The 14,746-nt window shown below is 39.3% G+C and overlaps 1 protein-coding gene across 1 annotated transcript; it reads right to left on the reverse strand.

Moving 5' to 3' along the window:
• Positions 1–8,375: 8,375 nt before the first annotated feature.
• LOC127790384 (dof zinc finger protein DOF2.4-like) lies at positions 8,376–10,308 on the reverse strand. Its single transcript, XM_052319880.1, has 2 exons — positions 10,123–10,308; positions 8,376–9,921 (listed from the first exon to the last, which is right to left on the reverse strand). The coding sequence occupies exons 1-2, from the start codon at positions 10,174–10,176 to the stop codon at positions 9,040–9,042; spliced, it is 936 nt and encodes a 311-aa protein (XP_052175840.1). The 5' UTR covers positions 10,177–10,308; the 3' UTR covers positions 8,376–9,039.
• Between the last annotated feature and the right edge of the window lie 4,438 nt (positions 10,309–14,746).

Below are 14,746 nucleotides of genomic sequence, written 5' to 3' on the forward strand. Positions count from 1 at the left end.
TAATTATTATTAGCATTATCCAAAAAATTATTTAGGATTTAAAAATGAGGTCTTACATAAAAATAAATTATATTTCTTATATATTATCATGTGTTGTTGAATTCTAAGAGATTAATCTATTAGATAAATGATTAATTTTATCTTTTATATTATTATTTTTATTTTTAATGCATAATTAGTCTAAATATGTGTAATTATTTAAGTATTAAATTAATTATGAAATTTAAATTTAAGACCTTTGCCTATTCTAACCTAATAAGTTCCCAAATCCTAGTGATCTATGTGCCAAATTTTAATCAGTCTAACAAATATTAAAATTAAATTCAATTCATAAAATACTAATTAAGAGTGAACAAAATTTTGATTAAATCGAAATAACCTAACCGAATCGAACTGATAGAAATTGGAAGTTCGATTCGATTCAATTTATAGACTGGTTTGGTTCGGTTTCTAAATTTACATTTTTTAACTATTTCAGTTCGGTTTGATCTTTTTATTGAAAAAAATTAAAATAATCAAATCGACCGAAATGTTAATTTTACTCGAATAAGAGAATATTTTTAATCGATTAATATTATTTTTACTCAAATAACAAATTTTTTAAATCAAATGATATTTTTGAACTGAAATATTTGTAATTAAATAATATTTTTTACTTAAATAACATTTATTTTTGATTTTTTCATATTTATTTAATTTTTGTAATTTTTAATTTGTTCTACTTACCGAATGGATCGAATACTCATTCTTAATATTAATACTGACAAGGGGAATAACCATCACCTCGAATACTTAATTACTATAATACCCTAGAAAAAGTAACCATGGGCTCCATGCCCGGTGTCCAAAAGGAGATAACCTGCTGACGCCATCTTGCTCGAATCCAAAAGGGACACGTGGCGAACACACATCACCAAGCTAGCTGGCCCTTTACTCGGCAAGGACTCTCCGAGCTTCTTGGGATTAACTGTCTCGTCAAGTATCACGGAGGCAAGAGATGTTCTGAACTCTTCGGGGGCGGTTACGATTATGAAATTCCTATCAATAAGATTCTGATGAAGAGAACGCCCTCGGTCCCATAATTACGTCAAGACGGATATCTAGTGGCGGTCAGAAGATACATGGCAGACAAGCATCGCCACGTCAATCGAATAGGCACTCAGTAAAGAAATCTCCGAGGCCTCAAGAACAGGCTAACCCACCGAAGGTCACGGAGGCAACAGCTATCCCTAACTCCTCGGAGACGGACATTATCGCAAAATCCTTATCGGGAAAGTTCCGAAGAAGGCGGAAGAGAGATCCCAAAGATCCCTCCATGATCCCTATCCCGAGAAAAGGTAAGAGAAAAAGGTGGGAGATTCTTCTTATCCTCTTATGGAAGATATAGTTTAAAAGGGACAATTAATCCTAGATCGAGGACTAACTTGATCATCGGAGATCGACCGAGGGAGCAAGTCCCCGTCTCCATTGCAGGTACCTTCGGAGAGGCAAGAAATGAGCGTGCGGCTACCACTTCAGAAAATCAATCATCAATTGGCGCCCACCGTGGGGCCGACCGTGTGGGCAACAGGTCGTTTGCCGGTGTGTTTCACACCCCAGGAATAAATTCATTTTTTCTCCTATGCGTAAAAACTCATCATTTCCAAAGACCTGGGAAGGCACATCAGAGCAAAAGGAAAGATTTGACATACCCTCAACGGGGCTAGACCCATCAACAATAACAAAGGATCAGATGTGATCCTTAGGGGGTCCGAACCCCCGACAAAAACAAAGGATCCGATGTGATCCTCGGGGGGTCCGAACCCCCGATAAAAACAAAGGATCAGATGTGATCCTCGGGGGGTCCAAACCCCCGACAAAAACAAAGGATCAGATGTGATCCTCGGAGGGTCCGAACCCCTGGCAAAGACAAGGGATCAGATATGATCCTCGAAAGGCTTAAGATAAAAGGATTAGATACGACTCAACCCCTCAAGGACGTTACGGGGATCAGGCGTAATCCTTGGGGGGCCGGAGCAGAGCCCTTTTGAACAAGCGACAAAGACCAAGTCCTGTGATAAGCAGGGGTGGCAAAAAGGAAGGATCAAGCCTGATCCCAAACGACATTTTCTTGTTTTCGACAAAAAGCAAAGGAAACAAGGCAACAAAAAGGCGGGTAGCAAAAGAAAATTGTGCGAAAAAATCTAACACTTTTATTATTACGACAGCAGGTTTGAATACAAAAATGTTTACTCTAAAGAGGACAAGGCGGCAGCAACGTCGAAGGGGATGGAGTCTACATCCAGGTTCGGGAAGCGTTCTTTGATGAGTTTCCTCATATGCTCGAACCCGCCCCGAAGAACTCCTTCTAGTTCCGCGGCATAAGCTTCGGAACTTCAGAAATCCTCGCGACCATTTTGAAAAGCCACTTGGGCGTCCTTGAGGGCGGATTGGAGTTGGACATGAGCAGTGCGAAGGTCTTCTTTGCACCGAGAATAAGACTCCAACGCTTCGACCTGTCCCTTCTTGGCTTCTTTCAGCTCTAGAGTGAGTCTTTTTATATCCTCCTGAAGCTGGTGATTAACACCCTTAGTGGCGTCCAGTTCCTCCCCAAGTCGGGAATTGGCCTGATTAGCCTCAAGCATGTTTTTTTGGACCAACTCCAAATCCTCGCGCACTTGAGCTTCGGCTTCGTTGGCGAGTCGGGCATCTTCTTGCGCCAGCTCAACAGACTTAGTTAAAATATGAACACGGTGCTCGAGACTCGACAGTTGGGAGGAAAAAGACTCAAGCCCCCAAAGCCTTTCGACCTCAGACTCTAGGGAAATAATCCGGGCTCGAAGTTCGGATTCTCGCCGAGAGACCAAACCTTGGAACTCTGTAAGGTTCTGAGGAAGTGAAAACAGAATATAAATTAAGACCTACTCACATAGAAAAAGGGCAAAGTCAAAAGAGAAAGGAGCACAGTCGCACCCTCAGAATCTCGGCGCAGTAGTCGGTTTCGTTCGGAGTTCGTAGGGTCCCCGGTAGGATCAAAGCTGTTGAAGGAACATTGGTGGCTTCAGGAGTCGGAGGCTCGGAGGGAGTAGCAACCGGGGAGGTGGCCTCCATCCTACGACGCTTCGTCCGGCGTGCTAATATCTCATTCGTCGACAACGCCGAAGCCTCCTCCAGCGAAGCCTCTCCCGTCAGCTCTGAACGCCCCGTTGGTGCTAATGGCGTTAAAATCCGTTTAAAAATCGAACTGATAGGGATGCTGGGAGACATAGCATTGGACTCCGTACCTGCCAAGGTTTGTCTTTTCTGGGCCTCTGCGTGAGCCACAGCAAGCACCTGTGCGATGGTCGCTGAATCTTCTTCGTGAGAGATTGGCGAGGGCGCAGGCATGGTGGAGGCTTCCCGCCGCGCGTTCGGAAAGTCTCTGGTCTGAGAAGTGAGGAACTGGGAAGATGGGTCCCCCGAACCCCCAGCAACGCCCCTCTTGGAAGAAGCCTCTTGGAAGGTCCGAGGATCTTCCTCCACCGCTCTTCTCGACCTGGAAGGTATTGAGTTTTTTTTATTATTCTTCTTGCTCTTTGGAACTCGCTCTGGAGGTGCAGTCCTCTCCGACACTCTCTGGTTGCTGGGAGAAGCCGAGGGGCCCTTACTCCCAGGGAAGTCCAAAATCATTCCTCTGGTGATAGTAGAATACGATATCTCCCAGACCTCTTCAACTAAGAAAGAGATAACAACGAAAATCAAATACAGACAAATGAAGAAGAGAGAGTAAAGAAAAAGATGAAAGAAAAAGAGCTCACAGTTCTCGCCGTCCAAACCCGCTTGGGTAAGGCTGGGATTGGAAAGCCATCATTCTTCCCAGTTCCGACTGTTCTTCATAAGTCGGCAGGTGAAATCTTCGATGCTCTCGACGCTCGGACGCTTGTGCTTAGTATCTAGAGTCCACTCGTTGCAGACAGACCAGATTTCTTGAGAAGAGCCGGATGGCCTGGGGCGGACGAAGACGAAGCGCTCTTTCCAATAATCAGAATCTTTCGACCCGCCAGATTGCATGAGAGTCGAGGCAGAAATCTCAAGTCCGGAGTATCCCTTGCAAGCGAGGAGACGGCCATCTTTCACGATCCGATGGGAGATGGAGATCCACCCTCTGGGGTCGCGGTTGGTCGTGAAGAAGTAGTCGAAGAGGTCCCCGGTTGGCTCAATTTTGCTAGAATGACAAATAAGGAGGAACCCCATCAGGTATCGCCATCAGAAGGGGGACAGCTGGGCGGGAGCGATGGTAAGATGTTGAAGTAAGGACATCACTCTTCTTCGGGGAGGAAGCCGAAAGCCCCTGTCAAAAGCACACTTGTAAATGCAGAGGCGGCCAGCGACGGGATGACACGCTCGTAAATGGTTATTGAACTCTACCTCCCACTCTTCGGGGACGTTGTACTTTTCTCTAAACTGTTGGCATTCCGTTTAGCTCATCCATTGGCATGGAATGGAGGCAGCAGGGTGTTTTTCCCACTCAATAAGCTCTGCGCCGGCGGGATTAAACCTCCTAGAACCAATTATCGCCATGGCAAAGAACTAGAAGAAAGAGAGGCGGAAGAAGTGGAAAATGCTTGCCGGCATAAGAAAAGCTAAAATTGAAGGAAAGTCGTGCGGAGAGAGAAGTAGAGGGGGTGAGGAGTTTCCATTTTAAAAGTTTAAACTGTGGGAATAAGAGACCAAAGGGCGAGCAATAATGAGCATTGATCACCCCGCATTGACAGAGCTCGAAAGACGAAAAGGCCTTGGACAACGCATAGGGAAGAGATACCGCCGTCAAAACCAATCGATTTTCGCGCCCGTCAAACACGCAAAAAAAAAGAGAAGAAAGGAAAAGAAGAAGTTAGAGGGAAGAGCCCCAGGAGCTTTACTACTCCTCGAGCCCTTCAAGCCGAAGAGCTCAAGGAGTGGGGGGGGCAAGTGATGAGGAGAACGCCCTTGGTCCCATAATTACGCCAAGACGGATACCTAGTGGCGGTCAGAAGATACATGGTAGACAAGCATCGCCACGTCAATCGGATAGACACTCAGTAAAGAAATCTCCGATGCCTCAGGAACAGGCTAACCCACCGAAGGTCACGGAGGCAACAGCTATCCTGAACTCCTCGGAGACGGACATTATCGCGAAATCCTTATCGGGAAAGTTTCGAAGAAGGCGGAAGGGAGATCCCGAAGATCCCTCCATGATCCCTATCCCGAGAAAAGGTAAGAGCAAAATGTGAGAGATTCTTCTTATCCTCTTCTGGAAGATATAGTTTAAAAGGGACAATTAATCTTAGATCGAGGACTAACTTGATCATCGAAGATCGACCGGGGGAGCAAGTCCCCGTCTCCATTGCAGGTACCTTCGGAGAGGCAAGAAAGGAGCGTGCGGCTACCACTTCAGAAAATCAATCATCAGATTCCAAGAAGAATAAGATAGAGATGCTGAAGATCTCCCAAAAATCTTTATCTCAGCACGAGAATAAAAGAAAGGGGGCAAAAGGGGGTAAGGGATCAAACTTTTTAATTCTCAAGCATTGGGAGTGATTTTTGACTTTTGATCTAGTAATTTGACTGGATCGTCGAAAGTGAATCAGGAGAATGAGTCCCCACCTCCATCGCAGGTGCTCTAACAAAGATAAAAGGGGGTGATCAACTACCGTATCATCCAATACTTAAATAATTTTAAAAACCCACGGAATCCTCGGACTTTCATCTATGCTAAGCTGTTAAATCGTCTTTTTAACTAGGGCTGCTAAAACTATGATAAGCTGCAGGGAGATTGTCAGACGCATGAGTAAACAAGATTACGATCATCCTGAAGCCTGATGGACGATCGGACGGCCGAGGATCGATCAGGCGTCCCGAACTGACATCTATAGCTAGCGTGCAGGAGTACACTGACAAATTCAAGCATCGAATCCATTCCACACATATTATTCTTGCGAGTCTTCTGACTCGCTGCTTTTGACCCGATGGAGCTGCCCGCCATTCCCCCGCCGGTCTTCGTCAAATTCTTCTTCGGGAACTCAACCCGAGGCTCGGCTTCGAAAGCCACCACTTTGGTTTCGGCTTTCAGCTTTGGAGTTCGGAGGCTATCATTTGTTGTGCGCCACGGATTGCGTTTGGCGTCTTTTGAGAGTTTTGTCTCTCCTTGTTGCCCTCGCGCAACGGTCTCAGTACATTCTACGATTATTATTATTGTTTCAACATCACCATCCAAACATTCCCTTATTTAGTAATAATATATTAAAATAAAATAGGAAACTTTTACCTTGCTTGACCACGACCACCCATAACCCATACAATGCAAAGGAGTGCTTCGTACAACGTAGAAAATGTGTTTTATAATATTGGTAACTAGAATTTAGGTAGATCTCACAGAAACAATCCGGAAATAGAGGAAGAAGAGAATATTTGAACCCTAAGCAATCAATGCACATTCCCATAGGGAATTTGCCTTTTGAGTTACCAAATGGGTTCAACTAATGTTCTGTTCAATATAATTATTATCAAAATTTTCAATCCGTGAGAGGTATTGGTGGATATAACATTTTTGTTTTGCTAATATATATAAGTTGTTTTAGAGGCGACTTAATTATATATTTTGAAAAATTAATGTTATAGTATGTGTGTGTTTGACAAATATGAGGGTCTCAGCTTCTTTTTTTGTTTTGTTTTGAGATAAGCCAATTACATGATGACACATGGTCATTATTTAGAAGGTGTCGTGTGTGTCACCTTATGTTGCACGAAAATGGCTCAAAGAAGTCGTTTACTCGTTTTCAAAACATTTCTATTTTCGTTTCGAACTCTATTTATGTATATTTTTTTAGAAAAATATTAATTTTTACGTTTTTATTTTGTATCAGAAACGTTTCTCATTTTTGTTTCTGTGTAACCTAGATGTCATCCTTCCCTCTCCCACAAGGAAAATCACCTTCATTTAAAAAAATCCTCTAACCAATTTAGGAGCTACAAAGGCAGGTACTATTAGAAGTCCCGTGAACGAAGAAAATTCTGGCAAGGATAGTCGGCTGAACCCCCCTTAAGTTGGACTAGATAAATGATAACATTCCCCAAAATAAGGGAGGGATTTTGATACTTGCTCATTCCTTATTTGCTTTTTGCAAGAATCTAGCTAATGCTTGGTGTTTTAGATATATATATCCTAAGTCCCAACAACATTAAGTGTGGTTACACAACCATATTAGTTTAATGTGTAGATGACGTCATTATTATAATTTTGAGAGACAAATTAACTAACTAAAAACATTTAAGGTTTGTTTGGATGTTTTCATTTGATGTAGGTAATATTAATTGTTGAAGTAACCACTAAAACAAGCAAAACATGTACCTATTTTGAAAGAAGCCAATCAATAGCATGAGCTGTTAATGTAATATCAGCGTCACTTGATTTGCTATGTCATATTCGGGCATAGAATGTCAATTCTAGACGTGTCATATCTAAGTCACAACCCACTTAATTAATTTGCCATAACTTTAATTAATTTGCATATATACAAGAATTATGTAAGATGATATAATTTGTATCCTTAGGTTGCCCCGGCCATTGTCACAGACCCAATTCACTCTTAATGTATATCCCACTTAGTTAGAGTTGATTTAACTCTGAATTAACTCTTTTTATAAAAGAAATTAAACTGTCATAACATGCATATATATTGTTTATGAGAACATAATTATATAATAATTATGATTTGGGAATAGATGTAACAACTTGTTAAGCAAGAGACTAGCTATCATCACACAATACAATACAATATATATATAGGACGATGCACTGATGATAAATGGATGTTTCACCTTCCATTGTAGTCACCTAAAACACATAGTACAGCACGGGAATTAATTGAAGCAACCATATATATGTAATTAGTCAAAGGTAGACCCTTCTAAATCTATATATATATATATATATATGTTAAGTTTGAAGAAAATAAGACAAAATTTGATGAGCTGAATTAAAAAAGTTGTCGAGGAATAGAGGGACAACCCACACAAGTCGGCCTAATAGAAAGAGGTTATATTATATATATATAGTCGGCTTGTTGTGTATTTATTATGTATTGGACAAATTTATTCGTGGGTTCTCATCGATAAAAAGCAAAAAAGAAGCAATTCAAGCAGAATTGTTTATGTGTTTCACTTATCCATGCACAATGAATCTTAAAGGGTGATTAAAACCACTACTATTCCAATACTTGACAGAACCAATACCGATGTCATGGTTGTCAACTCTAGCTAGAGAACACTCATTAATTAGATGATTGGTGTAATATTATCTATCCCGATCGAGCATTGGATTCTGGATATAATGATTGAAACTTCACCTTCATGCATGAAAGTCGCACATTACAAAGAAAAGGGGGGAGGGGCAAAAAGAAAGTTGATTCAATCAACAATTCCCTGATTGGTCAACATGAAACCCTAATCTGTGAATCCACTTTTATTTCATGATCTGATGGAGAGAGATGCGAATATTGGGGTGCCAATTCAAAGAGGTAGAACAAGGAAAGAGTTGAGCAAACATTCCCATGATAATTCAATGATTGCCATTGTTGAAGCAGATGGAGATAAAATATAGCTTTCTCAGTGCTCAATTCAATATAGACTCCTCATCATCATCATCATATGTAAATATTATATGTACATATATATGTCGAATCCCAAGCTATTGATCACTTCTGCAAATTAATTATAAGCATTAGAAACACTACGAAAGGTTAGACAAATTAAATTCAGTACCACAACTCTTACAATCATATCTGCAAACATGCACGGCCATAACCAAAGAAATTAAACTAACAAAAGAACAGAAAAGTAAAGAAAATGAAAAAAAAAAAAAAACCCGAAAAGAAGATAAGGCATAAACTACCATTTCTAGGGTTTCTGATGATCTTGGAGCTAAAGAGAAGCTCCTTATTTCATCCTGAAAATCCTCCTTCTCGTTCATCTAACTTTAGGGTTCTCCCTGATCTTGAACCTTTACTTTGAGCCAAAAACATAGCTTTATATAGGATGTGTTCATAAGGGAGTACTAGTGGAAGAAGAGCCAAGTCCAGAAAGATCAGTCCATGGAGTACCAGTCCAGTAGTGATGTTCGGTTGCTGGGATACCCTCCATTTTCACTGAAGACGGCTGAGTAATCCCCGGAGAAGACAATTTTGGCCTGATTTGACTGCTTTCTCCGGCGAAACCCGGCTGCTCGAACACACCTTGAAATGGGTATAATCCAGATGATAAATCCAAACCCGCAGCCAGTGAAGAGAGCTGCGTCGTCGGCTGAAATCGCCATGGTTCGGTTCCGCCAAGTGAGTTACTGCTTACCAGCTGGAAGTTCATCTCACTCGGTGTCGAAATTCCGCCGAAGTTCAAGCCGATATCTCCGGCGCCGGCACCATAGTCGCCGAGCTGAGTCATGAAGCGCAGCGGCGGAAGTTGTGGCGTGAGGCCTAATATACTGGCGGCGGTGCAATTTGAGGAGACTGCGCAGGATGAGCCGCTGCTGGTTTGGCAATCGCCGCTGACGGGAGATTTTGAGCTGCTTCCGGCCTTGCTTCTCTTGTTCCTCCGGCAGCCGCCTCCCACCGGAACGTTTCTGAGAGCACCGCCTCTGGTCCAGTACCTCCGGCAGGTCTTGCAGAAGTGGCGGGGCTGCGAGAGGCTGTAGTTGTTGAAATAGCAGAACTTGGTGTTGGTCGAATCGCATCGTGGGCATTTTAGGGCGGCCTCAGGCATGGGTATGTTGGCCATTCGCGCCCTGTCCGCCATAGATCCCGGCCGGATTGAGCCAGCCCCGCCGCCCACATGATGAATTGGAGGCAGTGGAGCTGAAGGAAGTGGTGGCGCTGCTGGATTGTGAAGGTTTCCAGTAGTGCCTCCGATTCCAGCTTGAGGGTTTGGATGCTGTAAAAACCCAGAAAAATGAAAAGCAAGAATGAAATATCTGGTATATTCAAACTAGCTAGCTAGACATGTCAAAGATCAATGTTCAAAATAAAGAAGAGAAGAGAGGGGCAAAAGAAAAGTGGAAGAATATTTCTCTTTTTCATGTTCTTGCTTTATTGGCAAAGAAGCCATGGAAACCTATGGTGAAGAAACCCTTACCTGTTGTTGCCAATTGGAAGGATCAAGATAAGCTGGAATGGATGAAAAAACCATTGTTTTTGATCTTCCTCTCTTTTTCTAAAGGTTTGATAGGGTTCTTGAATTAATTGTAGTGGAGAATCGCATCAGCAAGAGGGTTGGCAAGGATGGGGGAGAGAGAGAGAGAGAGAGAGTATTAAAGTGAGAATATTGATGAGTATAAGGAGAGGAGATAAAGGAGAAGCTTTATGCTCTATATATATGCATTAGGTTGCTATTTGTTTGCACTCTTGTCTATCTTTGTCTCTTGTTGCTTTTTAGGGTTTATTTCTTAGCCCTTAAGCTGCCACTGAGCCTGTACAAGTAGAACTGTACCATCTTTACATGATTAATTCTCTGTTTAAGAATTTCTATTCATTTTTAGTTAATGTTAATATTTACATTTCAAGAAATAAAAATGGGTCCGGATCATTTTATCACTTTACCTGTTAAAAACTTTGTAATATTATAACTATGATGGAAAGATGTGATTAAGACCATATACGTATGTAAACAAAATAAAAAAAAAACCGGCAATAGACTTACAACTATATATAACAAGTTATGGAAAATGCTATTTGTACATAATGGATGATCGAAACATGTCAAAATGACAAAAATGCCCTCCACCTGTAATTGTTTCCCCTTCTCTTCCCATCCCATGGTTGCCTCCTCACTCCTTTTTCTCCCCTCTTCCCATGGGAGCCTCAAGCAACCGCGACACTCATTGCCTTGTGTCGCTGTCGCATTGTCGTCGTCGTTGCCCCCGCTAACCGCCATTGCATCCTTTCATCGCCTCACTGAGAGGATCGCGTCGACTCCTGCACCACTGTTGCCCCCACCCGCCCGCCAACAACAATCTTGCATTCTTTCACCCATGAAGTCCGATAGAGACTTACTCCCCCCAACTTCATACATGGATGAAGCTCAATCGGACTTGACCATATGAAGTTCAATCTCGGGCTTCACCCATATGGCTATGAAAATTGTTTGATCCGTAATCAAGAAGTGCCTAAAAATGTCAACGACAATGATAGGTGGGGATGCTGGTACATGCAACTAGTGGCTATGGCTGGCAAGTGGGGACAACAACAGTGCGAGCTAGGGTGCAGGTGGGGGCAACGATGAGTTTCTCAAGATTGGAGGGTTTCACGGAAGTGATTTGGGAAAGGGTATTTTTATTATTTTTATCATGTGTGCATAAGTTTGTGTGCAAATCTTTTATGTACATGTATAGCAATGTCCATGAGTAAATTAACACAAGGATAGTGATTAGGGTTTTTAGGTGTTGTGTCAGTGTCTCAGTGGTTCATTAAATGTTAATAATTAAAAAATTTAAAATTAAGTACTAAATTTAGTGGGATAGTAAGTACCCTATTAAGGTTTCATTTGGCAGCATATTATAAGTTTTTTAGTTATTTATACTGCTGACAAGTACAAAAAGCCTCAAAACGTTAGTCACTATGGGTGGGCAATTTAGGAGGCATTTAATATGCCAAATCGTATGTACAATTTGGTATTAAATCAAACAGCGCGGTCTGATTTGGTGCACAGAAATCGCACCAGACCACATTGCATTTTGCGGTGTGATTTCCACAGCTTCGTGCTTTTCAACTGCTTCATTTGGTGCTTCTTCTACTGGCTTGTGAATTTTTAATTAAAACAATAAAATCAATGCATAAAATCATAGCTTTTAAATTCTTATAATATCCTGGAGTTCAAAAATAAAATAAATTACAATCTAATAAAAAATACAAACTTAAAAGTTCAAAATCTAATCTACAATATAACCACATGTCCATAATATAAAAATTCACAATATAATTCATGGTCAAGGAAACATATATTTTAATTTTTATATATTTTAAATTTATTTTTATTAATACACTACTTAGCCGGTTCGGTTTTAACCAAACCAAGAAAATCGCAAACCGCAAATCGTGTGGTTTGAGAATTTCTCAAACCATGTCGAACTACTCCGTCCAAAAAATCGTTCGTTGCAATGTGATGTAGTTGCGATTTGCCCATTTTTTTTGCCACACACCCTATTAGTCACAACTTTAAAAAAAAGCCTTTTAACGAGGAATTCAATTCATTTTTCAAGTGCTATTTTTTTTTATATATAAATAAGAAATTCATTAAACGAAAACACCACAAAAGCATCTACAACATCAAGCAAGAACATATCTCGAGCCTCAAAACAAAGAAAAACCTGATACAAGGAGCAAACAAACAACTAATTAAAGAACAAGCATCTAAGCAGAGGGGACAAAAACAAAGTACTAAAATGGTACATATATCAGAGGATGAGAGCAATACGCACTTCTGCGAATAGAGAGGCCAAGGAGCATAGAGAGCCATCAAAGGAGCAAATTGATAATCGTCAATTCATAAACTTTCCTAAGCATTAGATCAGAACCTTTGCACGAGGTGTTGATGCAGCTCTAATAGCTTTCACATGACAACTTTTAAAAAATATTTATAAGTATAAGTTTGAGTCTAAATTCCATGGTAAATCATATAAAATAAAGGCTAAATTTTGTGCCTAAACTGTAGAGAATATTAGTCTGGAATGGGACAATGACCTACGCAAATAAATTGTTCAGAGGATTAAAGGAAAAAGCGAGCCCAAACAGTCCAATAAGGGTCCCGACCGAGTGAACCTTTTTCCCACCAGACCCCACCCTCTCTTTAATTACTTTGCATGGCAATTATTGTATTTATTTACTTTATATATTGTATAAAGATTATATAAGTTTTATTTTCTTCGTATTATGGGCCATGGGCTGTAGTTTGAGATTACCATTTTCTGGGCGTGGAGCGAGCGGATCTCTGATATAAATATGGGCTTTCTAATGGGCCACTAATGTATGGGCTCGTTTCGATCTTCAGGTCTAATGGGCCTCGAGGGTAAGATTTCAAGAACTGGGATACGAGTCATGAAACCATTGGGCCCAGGCCCAAAAAAAGCATGCCGGGGTGAGTCAGTGGGCTGCTTGTCAGCGCACTAACAAAGTCGTGTCTATATTTTTCTTCTTATACTTTTACCCTTTTTTTTTTTTTTTTAATTATTAAATTTTTTTATTATTTTAATTATATCTCTAAATTAGATTTTCAAATCAATTTAATTCTTTTACTTTAATTTTTTTTCGTGAACTTTTCATTTTTTGATTAAGATTTATATTTTTAAATTAATTTAACCCATATACTTTTATGTGTAAAAAAAAAAATAAAATGAGATATAAATTATACATCACATTCTACTCACGTCAAAATATAAAAGTTAAATTGACTTAAAAAATACATATTTAGAGATACAATATAAATAATAAAAAATTTAAATTATCATAAGAAATAAATTAAAATACAAATATTATTAAAGTAACTCTAGAATACATATTTAGTTGTGTAATTAAAATAATAAAAAAATTAAATAATTACATGAAAAAATATAAAAAAAAAAAAACAAAAATATAAGTTTGCCAGCATAATAACATAATGTGACTGTACTAATATAATATTATAATTTTTTTAATAATTACTATAAATTTAAAATCATAAATATATAACTATATTATTATATTATTAAATAGTAGCAGCACGCTACCTTTAGATTTGAATATTTTATGTTGAGCAAGACCTCCACCAAGTAGAAAGGGAAATATAATAATAATACAATAAAGAAGTGCCAACCCTTCAACTGAACTCATGGTGGCATCTGACGCACATCTAACCATTATTTAGATTCTTACCAATAAAATATGTTGCTTTACTGTGTTATCCACGTACACTGACTGACCCTCCCATTTGATGGATGGTTGTTAAATTTGAACTAAGTGTATCTCTCAATCATAATCATTTCAATGGTCATTCCTTCTTTATTATTATATGATTGATGTTAATTTCAATAAATTCAATATGTCAACTCTAAGTAAGTTAGAATAAGATTTGATAATACCAATTTCACAATAAAATCACCTCAATGGTGTGTTTAAGTCCGTTCTTTTTCTTGTATCGATTTGATTCGATTAATTTTTTCAAAAGTTTGATTTTTAATTTTGTAGTTGGAAGAGTCAAATAATCGAATCGACCCAATTTTAAAAAAATATTATTTTAATATTTTATAAAACGACGTTATTTTCTTCGATTTGTATGTTTCCTATCGATTACTTTAATTTTCTTCGATTTAATTGTTCGATTCAATTTATACGATTTGAGTTCAATTTTTTTGATTATCGATTAATTAATTCGATTTTTTAGCTTAATCAGTCAATTTGATTCAATTTTAATTCTCACGTTTAGTTTAATCGATTATGAATTTTGATCAATTCAATTATTCAATAATCGAATCAATCGTTTGCACACTCCTTGGTGTGGCAACCTCACCTACCTAAGAAAATGTGAAAATTTGGTGAATTTTTGTGTAAAAAGTAATATTAAAAAGATACCATAATACCATTTTTGAATTTTATTATAATAATATTATTCTATTAAATTACAAATTTTAATATGGATCATCTTGACGAGTTCCATATTTCCGAAGACTATATACATCTCTTATATAGGAACTTAATCATGGTTTGCAAGGTGTGCCTCTAATTGGTAG

The sequence above is a fragment of the Diospyros lotus genome, chromosome 14 (assembly GCF_014633365.1).
Source record: "Diospyros lotus cultivar Yz01 chromosome 14, ASM1463336v1, whole genome shotgun sequence".
In the NCBI taxonomy this organism is placed as follows: domain Eukaryota; kingdom Viridiplantae; phylum Streptophyta; class Magnoliopsida; order Ericales; family Ebenaceae; genus Diospyros; species Diospyros lotus.

Bases quoted from the DNA above. Each gene is read 5' to 3' on its own strand.
- LOC127790384 (XM_052319880.1), bottom strand. From the start codon at position 10,176: ATGGTTTTTTCATCCATTCCAGCTTATCTTGATCCTTCCAATTGGCAA. The intron at 9,922-10,122 runs GTAAGGGTTTCT...GGGTTTTTACAG, and splicing joins CTTCCAATTGGCAACAACAG to CATCCAAACCCTCAAGCTGG.